This window comes from Macrobrachium rosenbergii, chromosome 7 (assembly GCF_040412425.1).
Source record: "Macrobrachium rosenbergii isolate ZJJX-2024 chromosome 7, ASM4041242v1, whole genome shotgun sequence".
Classification (NCBI taxonomy): Eukaryota; Metazoa; Arthropoda; class Malacostraca; order Decapoda; family Palaemonidae; genus Macrobrachium; species Macrobrachium rosenbergii.
In genome coordinates, this window is record NC_089747.1 from 49,618,125 (window position 1) to 49,638,124 (window position 20,000).

The window sequence follows — 20,000 nt, forward strand, 5'->3', positions numbered from 1 at the left end:
CAAGAGCAAGAGAGGATAAAGAACGTGAGAGAGAGAGAGGGAAGAATTGCCCAAGAGCAGGAGAGAGGCTAAAGAACGTGAGGAGAGAGAGAGGGCAAGAATTGCCCAAGAGCAGGAGAAGGATAAAGAACGTGCAGAGAGGGAGAGAGAATGACAGAATTGCCCAAGGAGAGGAGAGAGACAGAATCGCCCAAGAGAAAAGGGGAGGAACGAGAATGGGAAGATCGAGAGCGACAGCGCCCATGAGCTCCAGATGCTAGAACGACAGCCCGCCACCCCCGCCCCTGCCGCGGGGATGAGTGCCCTCAGCCAAGCTCACTCGTTCATGCCAAAATGGACCGAGTCCGAACCCGAAGTATGGCTTGAAAGGGCTGAACGAGTCCTGGAGTGCTGCGATCTCTCCCCGCGGAACTCTCCCTTGTTCTCACTAAATTCCTGGGCGGAAAGGCCCTCGTTGCCTACCACGCCCTTCCCGCCGACGATCGGGGAAACTGGGAAGCCGTACGCCAAGCAGTTACGGAAGGCGTGCGAGATTACCCCGAGCGGTGGAGGAGACGTTGGAGAGAGCAGCCCAGAGAAGCAGGCCAGACTTGGTCCGATTGGGCGCACCATTCGGAGCGGGTGTTGACAAAATGGCTCGATTCCGAAGGAGCCACTAACACCGCCGAGGTACTCGAGCAGTTTAAATTCGAGCATTTCCTGTGCCACGCCCCTCCTGCCCTCGCCACCCATATAGTGGAAAAAGCCCCAGCAACACTCACCGAGTGTTGCCGAATAGCAGATATGTGGGAAACTCACCACCCTCAAGAAGGATCCATGGGGCGGAAGATAAATCCCCGTCCCTCCTCGGAGGTTCAAATTCCCACAAAAATGGGAAACTCGGGCAAGCCCCTAACTTGCCATTATTGCAAGAAAACGGGGCATTCCTCCGAACAGTGCGGAACAAGAAACCGGCTCCTCTCTCCCGGAAAACCGACAAATAACTCGCCTCGCCCTCCACAGGGGCAGCGGAAAGATTTCAGCCAGACCTTTTGCACGGCGTGCAAGGTTTATGGCCATTCTCCCGCATGGGCAAAATGCCCACGCAATAATAAATTAAATACTCCCACCGTCGCCTTGGCCGTCACAGATCCCCCAGTCATTAGGCCCTCCCGCCGAAGGGCCTGTATACGTGGCCCCTCCACGAGGTAGCCAGCCAGCGCGCCGAGTCACTGCTTTCGAGGACTCGGGCGCGCAAATCTCCCTCATCCGAAGGAACAGAGTTCCCTACGGAGCTATCGTCAATAGACGAAAACTCGTCACGATCGAGGGAATAAATCAATTTAAAATGATACTCCCTACGGTCCAATTGAGAGTCACAAGACCTCACCAATCCAAAATTTGCAATCTTGCAGTAGCAAGCCATCTCCCGGAGGCTATGACGTCATCCTGGGACAGGACTTTCAGTCCCCACCGAAATCACGACAATCTAGGGGCCCCATTCCCGAATCATTCCGCGGGCGCGAGTAATCCTCCCCGCTTCTCCCTCAGTCAAGACTGGCGCCCCCTGGGTACCAGGAGGACGTGCAGTCCCCACCAGTGCCACCTGAGTACGATGTACAGTGGCCCCCTCGATCGGTTCCCGATCCAAGTCCAGTGCCCGGCCCTGCCTCAGTGCCAGTGCCAGGGCCCCAATCAAATCTAACCTTCAGGAGATGCCAAATTCCTGCCGGTGCCACTTGCATGCCCCGAGCAGGGCCAAGCCTCGTCCGTCCTGACCGACGAGCCCAAGAAACCTCTGATAGCGCCTGACTCTGCCCTAGTGCCAGCGCCAGAGCGCTACGCCGATCTCCATTCACGGGATCCAACTCAGGACCCCCTCTCTTCCCCCGGCCTGGCACCGCTACCAGCGTCGGTCAGAGAGACGGTTCCTCCCGACCACCGCGGAAGCTCACCTGCAGGTGCGGCCTCGCAACCCGTGCCTGAGCTGGTCATCGATACCTGCGAGCCGCTCACGCCACCCCGACCGCCTCCTCTCTGCCTCAGTCCGTCGCCGACGCAATTGCAAGTCAGGATTCTGCCATATCTCACTTGGCCGATGAACTACAAGAGCCGCGACGGATCATGGTAGAACCCGCACGGAACCCTCCTGCGTCAGCTGTCGCATCAGCAGGCCCAGGTGGTACTCCGTGCCGCCCTCCGTCGCGGGCCCTCCGCTTCCCAGCCGAGGACGACTGTCCCATTGAGAAAGGCTCGAGGCGAAATTACCACGGGCGTGGGACATTCCAGGTAATTTACAAAGAGCTCTAGAGCTCCCATGGCACCTGTGCCGCCATTTCATCTTTCGAAGGTCTTGGCACCCCTAATCCAGAAGGGGATGTCAGGCCCTCCTCTATCTTCTTCCGTTCCTCAGGAACTTCTATCTCTTATCACCTTCTATTAATCTTCCCTTAAATTATCCCCACAAGAGGCAATTAAATACGGGATACCATTCCCCACACAATGTACAAGTCATTAAGAATAACAGAGTGAAGTGGCACGCCCTTGCGCCCATACCTTGGCACGGGCGTGCGTGTCAGCCCCTCCTGAAGGAGTCGCGCGCCAGTCGGGTGCACTTTTCTCGCCCTGGGACTGAAGTGATAGTCCGGGCCGTAATTTATAGGCAAAGGACGATAAATTCCCGCCTAACACAATAAAACCCTCACTCTTTTTCCCTTAGCTCTTCTGCCAATATCATTTACTTTCTTTTAGTCATTTAGTTATCTTTATTTTAATGAATCGCGAGTCATAAACTCTTGCCCTTGTGATTTAAATGCCCCTTTCGTAAGCTCTGAGGGACGTGTCCCGCCTTTCATATGCGGTCAAGTTTCATTCGTAACGTCTTGGTAATTTTCCTTTTGTTATTATTATCCCTTTTCCCCCTTCCATTCCTTCCAAGATCTCTGTTTGTCCTAAGACCCCACATCTTTTGTCTGCTCGCCCCGTCATAACATTGAGTGGGCAGTGGACGCATAAAATTAGCGTAGTTTAAGGTTAGCGAATTAAAACCTCGCGAATACTCTCGCCCGACATCAACTCCCGGCTGTCAAAATCCGTGTGGGGCCGGCTAAGCCAAAGTACGTTAAAACGAAGATAAATTATCAATGCGAATATGTATAGTCATTACAGTATCGCGTAAAAGGGGATGTCATTTACAAAAATAAACACTGTTTTTCATTTACACAGCCTCTTCAAGGCAGATTGTACTAACCGCATGCATTTTATCTAAAATTAAGTAACCGTGTATTTTAATTCTTGAACAATAACCTTTCTTTTCATTTGTTGGCCATAGCCTCATATACGTGGTCCTATAATCTTAATTAATTCACAATTGTTCGAGTCACATTATAAAGTTACCAGTGGGTAACCAAATCTAAAGTAATTATTCTTTTGCAAGTGTTTAAATCACTTTGCGTTCTGTTAACGAAAATTGTCCCAATGTGTTATTAAAAGTAATGTCACAGCTTCATAAAACCCTTAGGAGTAAAGTTCATTGCAAGGCAGAATGTAGAGTAACGTAAAGCATTTGCCGCTCATTCTTGAATATCGATGTACACACCCGAAGGAGGTATGTACATCATCTTGTATGGGGAGGTATTATGATTAGCAAGAATTCGCTAGCAAATTGCCTCCCCCTCCTTTGTTGTTGTTGGTTGTTCTGTCGTGTTTCATTTACTGCCAGCCGGCCGATCGATAGACCATCTGTCTATCGACTTAAAAACAGGGGTTTAAAAGATTAAAGGCGCTCCCATTTTTGATAAAGATCTTTCCTTCGAGGCAAAAGTAATCTGGCTTGGGTGTTTCTCCTACAGGCCAAAACCTCCCCTGCGGGCAGCAGGTGCAATGAGTCAAAGCATCTGTGTTGGACGCACCCCCTGCCCCATAGGAGGGGATAAAAAGCAGAAACCCACGAGGTCTCGACACACACGCGGGCTGGAAGATATGGAATGAAGACGTCCCCAACACCTGGCCCCATCGATGCCCTTGCATCCTAACCACGTGGCCCTTTCCAAAGTATACTTTTCCTCGTGCCCTTCGACCGTATTCCAAGAGTTCTTTCCACCGCTGGCCTGCCTCGAGCCCACACGCCATTGCTTGGAGTTTCGAGGAGTCCCCATCGCCTTGCCCCTTTACGGAAGCCCTTGCATCTCACCACGTGGAAGAAACTCGCCCTCGGAAATCGCAAGTCATCCACGGACCGCCTTCTACGCGCCCTCGGAAAATCTGCTAAGGTAAAGTGCCCTGGAAGAGCCCCATTTCAGTCACGCTTTTGTCTCGTAATATTTTCTTAAAGAGAAAGCCAGAAATCTCCCTTGTCTAATGTCCGTGCGCCTCTTGCATCGGCAGTATTAATTCTTTATTACTCCTTTGGCACCCTCAGTGCAGCTTCGAATTCATTATTCTTTTGTCTATTTTCATTACTGGCGTATAATGTGCATATCTCTCATTTCAGAGGGATTCTATTTCGTGGAAGCTTCTCGGACTGTGTCTGAATCCCCAGTTTCATTCAATCCAGTAGGAATTCAGGATAGTAATCTACTTGAGTTCCTCTTTCCCGTACTGATATCATTTATGTAAATACACTACTTTAAATTTGCCCACGTGTTTTACGTAATATTTCCCTCAGTAACAAGAGCCCTATGCTCATATGAAATTCTCCTTTGTTTTCCTCTTTTTACGTTTTCCCGTACCCACGAAGTCAGAATCACAAGGCTAAATTAACTTAAATTGTTGCTACCTGTCTCACAGAGCATATTTCAAACTAAAACCACGGAAAAACGTAAAAAATATATATATATATATATATATATATATATATATATATATATATATATATATATATATATATATATATATATATATATATATATATATATATATATATATATATATATGTATGTATATGTATATATATATATATATATATATATATATATATATATATATATATATATATATAATATATATATATATATATATATATATATATATATATATATATATATATATATATATATATATATATATATATGATATATATATATGTATATATGTATTATATAAATATCATATATATATATATATATATATATATATATTATATATATATATATATATATATATATATATATATATATATATATATATATATATAATATATATATATATAATTACATATGCATACATATACATACATATGTGTGTTTTTTTTAAACGATGCAGAATCACAGTGATATTATTGTTTATAAAATTATCTTACACTGACATATATACTCATTAAACAATAAAGTTCCCGTGAGAATTTCTGGAGAATTTCTGGAAAATAATATACAGTGGGTATTATTAAGTTTCAAACTGGGGTATTTTTTTTTGGAATATTTACGGTACAGACCAATTCTCTTATATATTCACTTCTAATGTGTTAGAGATAAAAAATATATATCAGAAGAAAGTGGTAACTGAAACGTCGTCTGCAAACTTAGTTGTATCTTTCTAAATAAAAGGACATTGTGTTTCCTACATTGGCAGATTATTTCCTTCGGATTTTTTTCGTACAACATACAAAGTTTCTAGAAAACAGAAGATATTCATGAATAAGAACAACATACAATCAGATGGAGATTGTAAGTGCTTCCGAGCACAGAAAATGTCCCACAATTACGTCACCATGACGGACCCCAAAATACCAATTTGAAAAAAAAAAAAACGTATAAAAATATCTTTTATAACCATACAAATCTCTCTTTGACGTCACTAATAAGGCACATTATCGCATGAAGTTTGTCGTTATAAATCCGCATGAATTTGCACGTACGTTCTCGCGTGAGCCATGGAAACCAAATCGGCATTATGTCCGTGTGTAAATTTAGCACGTTGGAAAATGAAAACGGAGCATTTTTACAGCCGTTTACCCCGTAGATGGGGACATTTAAATAATTTTATGACAATTCTCGCCCGCGGAATCACTTTATTAACATCAAATGGTTCATTGTTATACTGTAGTGTGAAGTTGTAGAGCCAGATGATTTGAAATTTTGTTTATTGTTCAGAAGAGTATGTTTACATACAATATTTACACAGTGAATATATTCACTGCAAACAGGGTGCTATACATGACGGTGCACTTCACACATACATACACACACACACACACACTGTATATATATATATGTATATATAACATATGCAAAGATATATAAGATATATATATATTGTAAATATACACATACATAAATATATATATGTATGTATAATTTGTGTATATATATATATATATATATATATATATATATATATATATATATATATATATATATATATATATATATATATATATATATATATATATCTGGTTGATAAGATATATTAAACCTAAGAATTTTGCGCTAGGAAAATAATATTATACGATATTTATGTTAGGAGAACTTGATTCCTGTATCTTATGTTGGTTATGAACTGCTTATACTGTAGGTAACGGAATAATTTGTGAACGTCAATCAATAGAATTCTCCTTATAAGGTGTCCAATGAAAAAAATCTAATTTACATTGTCATAAATACAAATGATTTTCCTTTGCATTAAGGAGCGAGAATTAAGCATTCATTGGGGATAAAGGCTATTAGTTCTTCAAAGAAGTGAAGTAATTTAATATTCCTTTAATTATAAACAATTAAGATCAATTGTCTTGAGATATCTGCCAAGACAACACCACTGTGTGGTACCGTCGCCATTAATAAAGAAAGTAATCTTTTGTGTTCTCAGGAGCGTTTTCAGAAGTATTTACTAGTTTCATAAAAAAAAGTTTTGAAATAAACTGACCAAATAATAAAATTAAAGTTCCGTGACCTATTGTTTACGACGCTAACAAGACTACCGAGTGATATTAATAATAATCTCTGAGAGGTTCATATGAATTAAGGGAAAACCTTTTCCTTTAGTGTCAAGAATAAAAAATATCTCTAGACATCATTTGGTTTTGCCCTCTAACTCATTAGGCTAGAGAAAGCTCAGCCAGTGTCTGGTGTCGTATTCGTCTCATAGACAAGTTTAATTACGACCAAAAACTTTATTTATTGTCGTCATATTCTTATCATATTCACATTTGATTAAGACCAAAATAATCCATTGAAAATCTTCATAGAATCATTAAAAGCACACTGTCAAGGCATTTATTTATATAGTACCTCAAGAAGTTAAAGAGGAACACTTTCTTTATGATGTTATAATTACAACTGTTGTGATGCTGATGTCTTTGTCGTGAGCTCGCTCGTGAAGAACTTTTTAAAAATATTTCTAGTGTTACTTCACGCACCTCAACATCACATGAAGATAAGAGGAATGTTACATTGTCGCAAGAAAGATTAGAACAGCTGTGCCAAGCACTTATGGACAACCCAATATGCAACAGGTGTCATGCAAAACTTGATGTTAGTATGTTATCAAGATCAGCTGATTCGTCTCTGAAGGTTACGTGCGTGCAGTGCAAAAGTGTTATGTACGAAGATGAGCCAAAGAGGTAGGTAAAAACCTGACAGTAAATAACGTGAAACAAGTTTATAACACCCTTCAAGAGGTTAGTGGGTATGCAGGGTGTACTTTGCTCTCATCAACGTTCAATTACAACACTATAGATTCAAAATCATATTATAGTACTCTCAGTTACATACGAAAAGTCATTTATGATTATAGTGAAAAAACAAGACCTATAATGATTGAAGGTGTGTTTGAATATTATTTTACCTACTGAGAATGGCATATTGAATGTAGAAGTGTCTTTTGATGGTAGCTGGCATAATAGAGGACATAAGTAACATATTGGGTTTGGAGGAGTGATAGAGGCTTTTACTGGGGCTGATCTTGATTTCGAAATTCTCTCAAATTTTTGTATACAATGTAAAAGACTTGAAAATGCAAAAATGCAAAATAAAATGGATGAGGCTACCTATGAAGCTAGAATGGCAGACCACAAGCCATATTGCCAATGTAATTTTCATGGATTGTCAGGGGCTATGGAGAAAGAAGCTGCAGTTAGAATTTGGCAGAGATCTGAGGTTAAAAATAAAATGAGGTACATGGTCTTTGTTGATGATGGTGACTCTTCAGCTTTTGATGCTGTGACAGCACTCAATGGTAATGCAGGACCTTAGGCAGCTAAAATAAGGAAGAAGTGTGTGAATCATGTAGCCAAAAGATTAGGAGGAAGACTGAGGAAGCTGAAACATGAAGTAGTAAGAATATCAAAAGCTAAAACTGGAAAAACAATAAGGAGTTTGATAGGTGGTAAGAACAGGCTAACAGATATGGTTATTGATAAGCTTTCTTGGTATTTTGGATTAGCTGTTAGAAGATGCAGAGGTCAAATTGCACAAATACTAAGGGATAATATAATGGCATCATTTGACCACTGCAGCAGCACTGATGAAGAACCAAATCATGATCGTTGCCCAAAAGGAGAAAATACATGGTGTTTCTATCAAAAAGCACTATACAAGAATGAAACACCCAAGTCTCACAAAACAATGATTGTTCACTTCAGTTTGGAAGCAGAAGAGAAGGAAAGGTCCTCAAAGTATATGAGGACCTTACAAAGGATGAATTGTTGGAGAGATGCTTATCTGGCAGAACTCAAAATCCAAATGAATCTTTGCACAGTGGGGTATGGAAAAAGTCTGTCAAAGGCAAAGTTTCATGGTCTGAATGCTGTACAGTATTCAGCAACACAGCATCCTGCAATACAATTTTGGATTTGGAGGCCTGACAAGCTCCACTACACATTTTTGAAAAGAAAAGATGCCCTGAGGAGGAAATATGCATCAACTCCAAAGGGAAGCAGGACGAAGCGATTAAAGGAAGACGAGCAGTCGTCAGATTATGGTGCTGGTGAGTTCTAGTCCTGGAAACAGGAACCATGAAGAGAAAGGGGGAGAAACAGTAGTGTGAAAGGGATGGAGTCCATCACTGGTTTAAAAAAAAAAAAAATTCTTTCACATAAAGCTGCTGTTTTTAGGATCCACCAGTGGTGAGGTACCTGTGTATGGTTTGGTACCGGTAAAGGCTTACAGTATACCATACAGTACTGGTGTGGTATATACAGTACTGTATCTGTATTTTGCTAACAAATACTGTAATAAGTAGTCCAACATAGCTTGAAAATGTATTCTTAAACTCAGAGATTGATTTCTAATACAAATTGTATATCATAATAGTGCTTGATTAAGAATACCATACGAAAGTTGGTTCTGTCATCAAAAATTAAGTCGGTTTTCGTTCTCGGGATTCCCGAACATTTGAATTTTCTATGATAAGATGCCTGTATCTCCCTAATTTATTGACCAATTTTCACCATTTAAAAACCATTTTATTCAGAATTTAAAGCTGAAAAAATGTATTAGAAAGTTTCTCTATTTGCATGCATATTTCCTATGGTTACTTTTGGAAACCAACATTGGGCAAGTGGTAGTGAAACCTTGTACACTAGCCCTTACATGATTGTGCAATATATAAATGTTCTTTAATACACTTTTTCATCTTGAAATCCCGAATACAATGAGACCAAAACCATCACAATTGATGCATAAATATGAAAGCTATGAACGTTTACATTAACATGGTGCAGTATAGGGCGAAAACTTCCCCTTATGGATGTCATTAACAGCTTACCTGGCCGCACCAGGTTTTGTCCCATTTAGTGTTTATTTTTTTGTATCTTCCCACTTTTGACATTTTCATCCTGGAATAGGTTAGAATCGCCAAACCTCTGTTCCGTTAGTATAATCTAAATACTTAGTATTCCCTTCACAGAAATACTAGCTTTTGCAGTACTTATAAGACCTATTTCATGGTTGTGTACTCCTCCCCTGACCTTTTATTGCATGCATGCATACATATATGCAGACATACATACATATATATACATATATAATATATATATATATATATATATATATATATATATATATATATATATATATATATATATATATATATATATATGACATATTTATATCCTCATGGAGACTGTTCCCCAGCCCAACGATAACTATTATCCAGCTGTGATTCTGCGTGCGTGTTTACTTTCCCTTTAAGTTGACGAAAGTTGAGGAAGTAACAAGAGGCTTTGAAGTTGAGGAATGCAAGTGATAAGGAGTCTCCGAGTTTCTTTGGCTCATAATTCATATGTAAATGTGAGTTAACAATGCTTGCAAATTTGCCGACACTCGTTGGCTTTTTCTTTATGGAAAAAAATTACTGTGTCTCCGGATAGAGGGAATGTGCCTGCCACTTTTGTTTTTCTGTTCATCTTTTGACATTTGTTTTTATTTCGATGAATTATATATATATATATGTATTATATATATATATATATATATATATATTTATATATATATATATATATATATATATATGCTATATTCAAGGATAAAAGCGAGATATATAAAAAAAGAAAAGGTAGATAAGTTTATAGAGGGGAGAGGACGGTTCGGTCATGTAGATAAAATGGAGGATGGACGACTACATATTGGTGTATGAGTGTGCTGTATAACAGGCAGCGACTGGGAGGAACCTATAAGAGGAAAGACCTAGAAATTTCTCGATGGAGGTCCCTTATTACTCGGGAAGCTCTGGAGTACTACTGTATAAGAGGGAGGCAAGTACTAGCGCATTACATGTACGCAATTAAGGGTTAAAAGTTGGGAAATGACTTATTACCAGTTAGTAAGCTATATTATTAAAACAGTTGGCTAAAACTAATTTACCATAAGTGATATTTCAATTGTCGTGTAAGATACACTCTCACAAACACACACACACACACACACACACACACACATATATATATATATATATATATATATATATATATATATATATATATATATATATATATATATATATATATATATATATATATATATATATATATATATATATATATATATATATATATATATATATATATATATATATATATATATATATATATATATATATATATCTATTGTCAAGGGTATACATTCCTCCCTCCTATTTAGCTGCTATCTAGCTAACTTATAGGGATTATTATAATTTCAGTTAGCTTATAGCTGGCGCCAATATGGCGGAACTCAAGTTGTTTTTCACTCATATGGACAGAGAATGAATGCCTCCGTGGCCTACAGGAAATGCCCAGGCAGGGTAGACAATGGGTCTCCCTCTTAAAAAACCCCCTGCTACCAGAACACACCTAGATTTCCCCCCCCCCCTTTGGGGTCATGTTTTCAAAGTAGGCTTAGGGAGGAATTAGACGTTAGGGCGTAAACCACTCGGGGGAAGCTAGCCTTAAACCTTAGGCTCATTATCTTTAAGACTGCTATTCCTTTGACCTGTTTACTGGCAAAGAATTCGCTTTCAGGTTGGGACCTATGGCTCTGACGCCAATCAAACCAGTAAGCCAGCAGAGCCCTTCCAGCGACTGTCCTGATCATATGTCTTGTCTCGTGGCGGCCCAAGTTCACGATCGTACGCCTGAGACGTGGTATTTCGGAGCTCAAATATTCGTCTGAAATAGGTAAGCCGAGAGTGAATTTGGCACCAGTCACCCCTGTCTCTCTCCACTAAATTCCTTCCATTTCTCTCATTTATCTTCAAGTTTAATCCCTTCCTTTTCCCAAGCTTCCCCCTTTGTGTGATGGCGAGCACGTGTTCCTTGTTTCAAAAGCCCAATCCAATACGATTCCAAGACTGTGATAACTTGATTTTCTCATAATTATCCTCTGGGCTACATCATGTTTAGTATCTAAGAACGTGTATTGAGTGATATAGATAGATCCCATTTCTCTTAGTTTGGGGAGGGCTAACGCAGAACGTCTCTTTCAGGGGAGACACGTGGCACGATCGCTATTCCATGCTCCAGTACCCCGTCTGCCACCAAAATCCTGAAATTTCCTGGTCGCATTCATTACCAATTTCCGGTGTGGCCCAAACGTTCATATGAATTATTCTCCCATCCTGGAGTTCCATCATTTGCATTACCTGAGACTATTTCATGTAATCAAGGCAAGACTAAATGTTATTATTTTTCATTGGACTGATTGTGTTGCACATTGGCCCCATTTTTAATCAACTTGATTGTTACCAATCTTTGCAGTCTTATTCCATGTGCCCTATTTATGATTTTCCCCCCACTAGTTATCATGCTGTTTGTTATCTCATTTTTTATTTGCTAAGTCTCTGTAAATAAATCCCTGTAAAGTTGTAAAAGAATTCTAATTCCAATATGGCGACCTTCCACCTTAAATTATAACTCCAGGAAAATTCTAAGGTAAGTTTCACATAACTTATTCCTTTTGCTCATAAACTGGACTTCCTTGGTTTTGTGGCAGCCTCAATTATAGTTTTGATCAAATTTCTCACCAAGCGAGGCCAGTTTATGGCAATATATATATATATATATATATATATATATATATATATATATATATATATATATATATATATATATATATATATATATATATATATATATATATATATATATATATATATATACATATATATCCAATTCATACAAGTGCAACTTATCTGGTGGAACCAGTCTCTTTTGAAACGATCTAATACCTGAACCATGAGACTTTTTCATATATTTGCTCACATACTAATAGTGAGAAAATGCATTTCGATGTGTAAATGATACCAATATCATATATCATTTTAGTTGGGTAACCTAGTAATTGCCTTCAAAATCAAATTCTCCTTATCCTTAAAAAAGCAAACAAAAGCCAAAATGAGTAATGTTGGTCATCACGATAAATACTGTGGACAAAAATTTCGCATTCTGTCTGTAACGTTGCTGGAATCGTCTGCATTTTTATTTATCCATGTCCCTAAATTAGACCGTCGAATTTGCAAGGCGTGAAAAAGCCCAACACAATCTCAAAACTCTTGCCAGACATGTCATGAATATTTTCATGCATTATTACCTGAAATGCATATTCGTTTATTTCCTCTACATAACTGCGCATTGTGAGAGCTCTGTGATATACGATTTTATTCTAATATCTTCATTAAATAAATGAAGTGATTAACGTTTTGATGAAAAGCATGATATGCAACATTATATATACACCTTTTTTCAAGAAATAAGGAGGCTTAAGTTGTTGCAGTTTTTTCACTTATCATTTATTACAAGTCTATCAATATACTACGGTAGGGATGAATAGTTAAAAAAACTAAAGTGATAAAATTTTAATTAAGTTTGTGTGAATGTTACCTGATATTGTGTTTGAAGACTTAAACTACCTGATATTAATAAATTTGTCAATATTATATTCTGAGGTTAATTCAAGATACTGCATATAAATTAGTTAGAGTTATACACCGTCAGTTCAAATATTCACTTACCCCACCCCCGTTGTTCGAAAAGGACTTGTAATCTTAATTAACAAGACGGTGCGATACATTTTTTAGCTAATCCTACATCTTTAAGACTTTTACTAAACCTGCCTCATTTTTATTCATATCGAAGTTCAAGAATTTGTCAATCCCATTATTTCTATATATATATATATATATATATATATATATATATATATATATATATATATATATATATATATATATATATATATAAATAATAAAATAATAAATAAATATATATGTATATATACACAATAAATAAATAAATATATATATATATATATATATATATATATATATATATATATATATATATATATATATATATATATATATATATATAGTAATGCATTAATAACGAACCCATTTTAAACGTTCTTAGCGGCGCATATTTAACACTGAGCGTAATTCATTAGTGGTTTGCCTGGGAGGTGGCGGGGGTAATTAAATGTGGCTCACATGGCATGTAGCCCGGAAGCACTTAGTGGATATCAGCTGGTGTCGCAACTTATTGCACATAAGCTTCTGCTTGCATGCAATCCTTGAATGCTTATCGCTAATCATCACATCGGTATTTATGTATTTGCCGTTCTTCTGAATCCGACAAGCGCCCCTCAAAGCTGATTTCCTAATGCATAAGGGGCAATTTACGTTAAGAAGAACATACGAAAACCAAGATTAATTTTCTGTTATCGTTTTTAACAGCTCCTTGTATTTACAAGCGGTTTTGTAAGCTTTATCTGTATTCCTATGTCCCTTTTTGTTTTATTACCTAATCATCAAAACACAACTTTTTATAATTTCATTTTGATATGAATAAACTTTCGGAAAATACCTTTAGCCTAATCTTCCCCACAGACAGAAAGTGGCAATATTACGGAGGACGATAACAGTTACGCGGAAAATTCCCAGCATCTTACGAAAAGAATGGTTATAGGCTAACTATATTTATTGAGACCTCTGGAATAAACACAATTTTAAAAAAAGATGTGTAATTTAATTACTGAGGAACTCAACCACAAACAACTATAAGCGCACGCACGCACACACTTACACAAACATACACACATAGCAATAGAGAATTGTGAGGATAGCAAGCATTGACCCTGAAAGGTAGGAAGCGGGACAAGTGATGAATACTGTTGATTAGAGACGTGTGAGGGGGAATAAAGACTGTCTCTCTGAGGAAGGGAGACAGTAATCTGTAGGTTTAAAGGGAACGCAAGGAATTCTTTTAGGTTTCCAAAAGGGAGATGTTCAATTACTAGACAGATAGACATGTTGCTGCCGAATGGCAAATTTTACATTCTATATAACATTTTTAATTACTTCTGTAAGACAAAGGTCTAGAACACAGTATAACAAAGAAGTAATACGTACATGGAACCAGAATGGTAGGCTTACACTGGTTAGCAAATAGGCCTACAGACATATGAATAGGAAAATATGATTCGAGATGTCAAGATCTCTGACTATTAAAGAGAGAGAGAGAGAGAGAGAGAGAGAGAGAGAGAGAGAGAGAGAGAGAGAGAGAGAGAGAAGATGGCATCAAAAAAGAAGCGAGACTCCAGCAAAACGGGCTGAAAGGAGTTCGTCAAGAAGTGAAGTCAAAGGAAGTTCAGTCAAGAAGACCACTGATTACAGGCATTCCCGGGAAAGTCTTGCGTCACTTCATCAACAAGGAAAACCCACATGGCAATAATGATCTCCAGCAACGAAAACCAGAACATAATCCTGAGTGAGAGAGAATGACCTACTGTACCTGTGGAACTCCCGGTTGTCTGACAGCTTTCTTGTGAGAGTCGCGTCTTCCAGTTGCCTCCCATTGAATGCCTGGAATGAATGAAGGTCAGGCTGAGTATATCGGTTCCAGTAACATAAGGAAACTGATAATGTCGTCTCGCTAAAAAATGAAATTGAAGTTCAGTGTCCTATATTATTAAATGGTATACAAAGGAACGACTTTTATCATACTTCATTTAATAAAATGTAGGAACATCAGCAATATTAACGAGAAATATCTATTAAACTAAATCAATTTGACAGGAAACACGTGAATTTAGCCATGGAACCAAAACGAGAAATGAAATAAATGACATAGCCTATATAATCCTGAAATACATTTACACAAATTTATAAAAATTATACAAAACTATAACATTTTTTGATAACTGATTTAATGACAGTTAAGGTCGTTTGTCAGTTATTCCAAAAACATAAATGATCTAATACAAATTTATTTTGTCTTGCAACAGCCAAACTCAAGACGTACCATGAACCTGGAGGGATTCTATGAGGAATAAATACTAAATTACATTAAATCAAAACAAATTCTTCGGCGCATTCAGCAGTGAAAAATAATTATAAATCAAAGATGACGGGGCGATGACAACGACACTCTGGAATTAGATGAATATGTGGGTGAATAAACGAGAACTCGGCGTTCACCCGACGGAAAGTCACCCAACCATAACATTAACAAAACATTCCCCAAAGTTTCTTTGGTTTCTTCGGCGCAATCGAGTTTTATGTACAGCATTTTTTTCACGTACAATGTATAAGGCTGTACGAAACTCTCAGCCACGGCCCATGAAACTCTCAGCCACGGCCCGGTGGTTACCTGTGCTGTTGGCACTTACAGCGGTTCCAGACGCACGATTATGGCTAACTTTAACCTTAAATAAAATAAAAACTACTGAGGCTAGAGGGCTGGAATTTGGTATGTTTGCTGATTGGAGGGTGGATGATTCAACATACTAACTTGTAGCCCCCTAGCCTCAGTAGTTTTTAAGATCTGAAGGTGGACAGAAAAAGTGCGGACAGAAAAAAGTGCAAGCGGACAGGCAAAGCCATCTCAATATTTTTCTTTTACAGAAAACTAAAAACTGCCGCATGGAAACGCTTATCATACCAACTAATTTAGTATAACAACGTTTATTGGATTACAAAGTATCCCATGAATTGTTACAATGAGTTGCATAATATTACCATTTACTACTCTCGAGCAAAGGCTCCATATTAAAATAAATGTAAATTGGATAATACAAGCGAATAATGAAGAAGCACTTTGTAGCGTGACGCATTCATTAGTCTACTACTCTCTTTGATATTATTTACTTTTACAAAGTGTGTCAATAACCTATTTCCTATCACTAAAGAATGTTCACGTGTTGTACAGTATAGGCCTATATACGCTTCTAAGATGCAGGCATCTTTAACACAGAATAACACGTAATGTACACACGTACAAGGAACCAGAATGGTAGGCCTAAACTGGTTACGAAGTAGACGTATATATAGACTTATGAATATGAAAAGAGGATTCAGATATAAAGACCTCTGACGTGGGGAGAGAGAGAGAGAGAGAGAGAGAGAGAGAGAGAGAGAGAGAGAGAGAGAGAGAGAGAGAGAGAGAGATTGGCACTGCAAAAGAAAGACAACGCGGCAAAACACGGAACAGGGTTGGTGACCATAATAATAAGTATACCTTAGTTTTAGACCAGTAAGACTTAAAATGCCAGGTGATATCGTTCATACTATCAAATATTTTAATATTAAAATAATCACTGGATAGATACCAAGACATCCTAATAATTGTTGTTTAGTATGATGATGCTTATACTTACCATTTTAAACTCTCGTGTAAAGCAAACCAGTTAAAATGAATGTAAAATGGATAACAAAAACTAACATTGGAATTCACTTCGTAGCGTGACGCATTAACTACCACTCTCTTTGATAATATTTTGCACCACGAATAAAGAGCATAGGCTATACGCTACTGCTAAAGAACTAAATGTGTTCGTACAACCTTGCGTGGGATGTATGTGTACGTGTATACAGTTTGGCCTATATTCTCTTGTAAGACAAAGGCATTTTTAACATATTATAACAATTATGCTGCACAAATTTAGGGAACCGTAATCGTAGACGTGCAATGGTTAGCAAGTAGACCTATAAAAGCATGAACAGGCAAACAGGTTTCAGAAATATCTCGGACGTGGAGAGAGAGAGAGAGAGAGAGAGAGAGAGAGAGAGAGAGAGAGAGAGAGAGAGAGAGAGAGTCTTCACAGTATCCAAGTTAGTAGATAAGCGTGTGAGGATATTTGTGTTTGTAATTGCGTGTACAGTATGAAGCTTCCATACTCCTGTAAGACATAGGCCTAACTAAACAGAACAACACTGAGTGTACACGTATAAGGAACTTAATAGTAGGAGTCCACTGCTTAGCAGGAGCTAGAGAGGAGAGAGAGAGAGAGAGAGAGAGAGAGAGAGAGAGAGAGAGAGAGAATCTTTATGTCCACGACAGCATATAAGAATGTGGGATGTTTGTGCATGTAAACGTGCTTGTAGAGTATAGGCTTAAGTACACAGGCATCGCTAACAGACAAACGCGTAATGTACAAATTAAAGGAACTAGAGTAGTACACACATTAGCAACAAGAGAGAGAGAGAGAGATCCCCGTTGGTAAACTACAAACTACCAACACTGAAGGGTCTGGTTTGCAAAACAACGACAGGTAAGGAGCGTGGAAATGACCAGACGTGTCGTTTGAATGAAGCAACGTCAATAGCAACTCAATCTGATATTGGCAACCCTATGTTTCTGCGAATATGATTGCTCTGTCTACAGCGAAGCTATTTGGCACTAAACAAGAGCTTTAACCACGATTACAAAGAATACTATTACAAGGAAACATAATCATAAGGCTGTATTAATGAAATTACGGCATTCTTAGAAATTAATTGAGAACGATGCCAGACACCGCTCTGGCAGCTAGATCGGAAATCTTGACATATCTTGTTTTGGCTATTATTTTTTTTATTTTTGATGCTTCAGGTATTTACAGCTTTTAGTACATCACAAACACTTTATTATTTTTCTCTTGATATCTAAACTGAACTGTCGCTATCTACGGTATTCAAAGAAAATATATAAACCGATCTGAACGATTTCTGAAGAATGATCTATATCGTATAATTAAAACACATTAGAGCAAATTTCTCCCTCTCTCTCTTTTTCTCTCTCTAGCGCGCATGCAAGCACTCACACACACACACACACACGCGCAGAGATATTAACTGAATGATATAGAAAAGGGTGTAAACGACGTAGTAAGGATAACTTGAGAAATTTACCGAAATAATGAGAAATTTGCCGTCTTTTATTTGTTTTTCACGTTAATCCCCAAGGGGCTGGTACTGAACATGGCGTCCCGCGGAGCTTTTCTGAACAAAAACATAAATAAAAGACAGGCAAAATTTTCCACATTATTTCGGTAAAATTTTCAAGTTATCTCACCTGTACGGCATTATATATATACACCGTTTTTATATTGTTTAGTAAAAAGACTGTCATTAATAAACAGCATCACAGTACGGAGCTCTTTCTGGAATGACCAAATGTTGTTCTCTACTCATCTGCTTTCACAATCCTTCTTCAACCATTAGATGGTCGCCTGTCGTCACATCACCGAGGATTACTCCTAGCCCTCTGTTTGGTTAGAAAATGTCCTCATTTTCGTTTGCATCAAAAGAATTGGTCAGAAATACTTAACCTGTTCTATCATTTGGATGCCTTGCTGTCATCCGCGTAAAATTCCATAGAGAGGAAGCATCTGAAAACCCAGATATGGTAACTCAAACACTATTAGGCCTATGTAAACGAACCGCCTTTGAAAATCGTTGTGATTGATTTTGTGTGCTATATTCTGCTTTTATTCTCCTTATGATTTGATATTTGCAAGGCTATGCTGTGGAAAAGAACGGAAATTTACCGATGGTGACAACACACCAACGCTGTAGCCTATGCTGCTATGGTTGCAGTGTTGGTGGCTCAGTGTAACAGCTTGGCCACACGCTGTGTCAAACATATGAGGAATAGGAAGTATTTACCTTAATTTCCCACAGAAGGAGTATGAACACCACGAAAACATAACGGCGTTTTTCATGCCGTTTGTCACAACGCTAAAAAAAACACACACACACACAATTTCCCGCCGTAAGGGATGAAACGTCACGTACACATACACCGGTAACTTCGACAGGACTGACTGTCCCCTTCTAGCCTGTGACGTCATAATAAAACAGGCGAGCAGCATCGCCATCTATTGGTGCTCTGAAGAAACACAAGTAGAACAAGCTTACTCATGTCTTGCTTGGATGTTTTCGTGAATTTTTACATAAACTGATTATAATTATTACGATATTCTAACGAATGCAAGTTTAGAAGAGGCCAGGAAGTTAACTATGTGACTGAAACAGCCATAATGAATGAATCCAGGTTTAGCACAACATATTTTATATTAGGTAAAAGACTAGATATTTATAGCCTGCATGTAATCCTGAAAGCAGGGACATTTCGTTAACGATCTGATTTTATGAAAATATTATAGTCCATATTCACTAGGCAGTCAGAAATAGCACAGTGTACTTTTATTTATTTTCCTGAAAAAGGTGATTTTCTGGATGTTTCATCTTCCTCCGTTTAATTACAGAAAAAATACTAAAAATATTTATTTACATTCTTAAGCAAATAGAAAATTAATTAGTTTGAAAGTCATGACAATTTACTGTTGCTACGAAAA

The 20,000-nt window shown here is 38.2% G+C and overlaps 1 protein-coding gene across 1 annotated transcript in view; it reads right to left on the bottom strand.

The window, feature by feature from the left end:
• The window catches only part of LOC136840359 (uncharacterized), a 400,490-nt gene extending 381,040 nt beyond the window's left edge, over positions 1–19,450 (bottom strand). Inside the window, exons 1-2 of the mRNA XM_067107048.1 lie at positions 19,309–19,450; positions 15,176–15,246 (exon numbers count right to left, since the gene is read on the bottom strand). Of these exons, the coding sequence (XP_066963149.1) occupies positions 15,176–15,246; positions 19,309–19,364 (127 nt within the window). The 5' untranslated portion in view covers positions 19,365–19,450. The remainder of the gene's footprint in view (positions 1–15,175; positions 15,247–19,308) is intronic.
• Between the last annotated feature and the right edge of the window lie 550 nt (positions 19,451–20,000).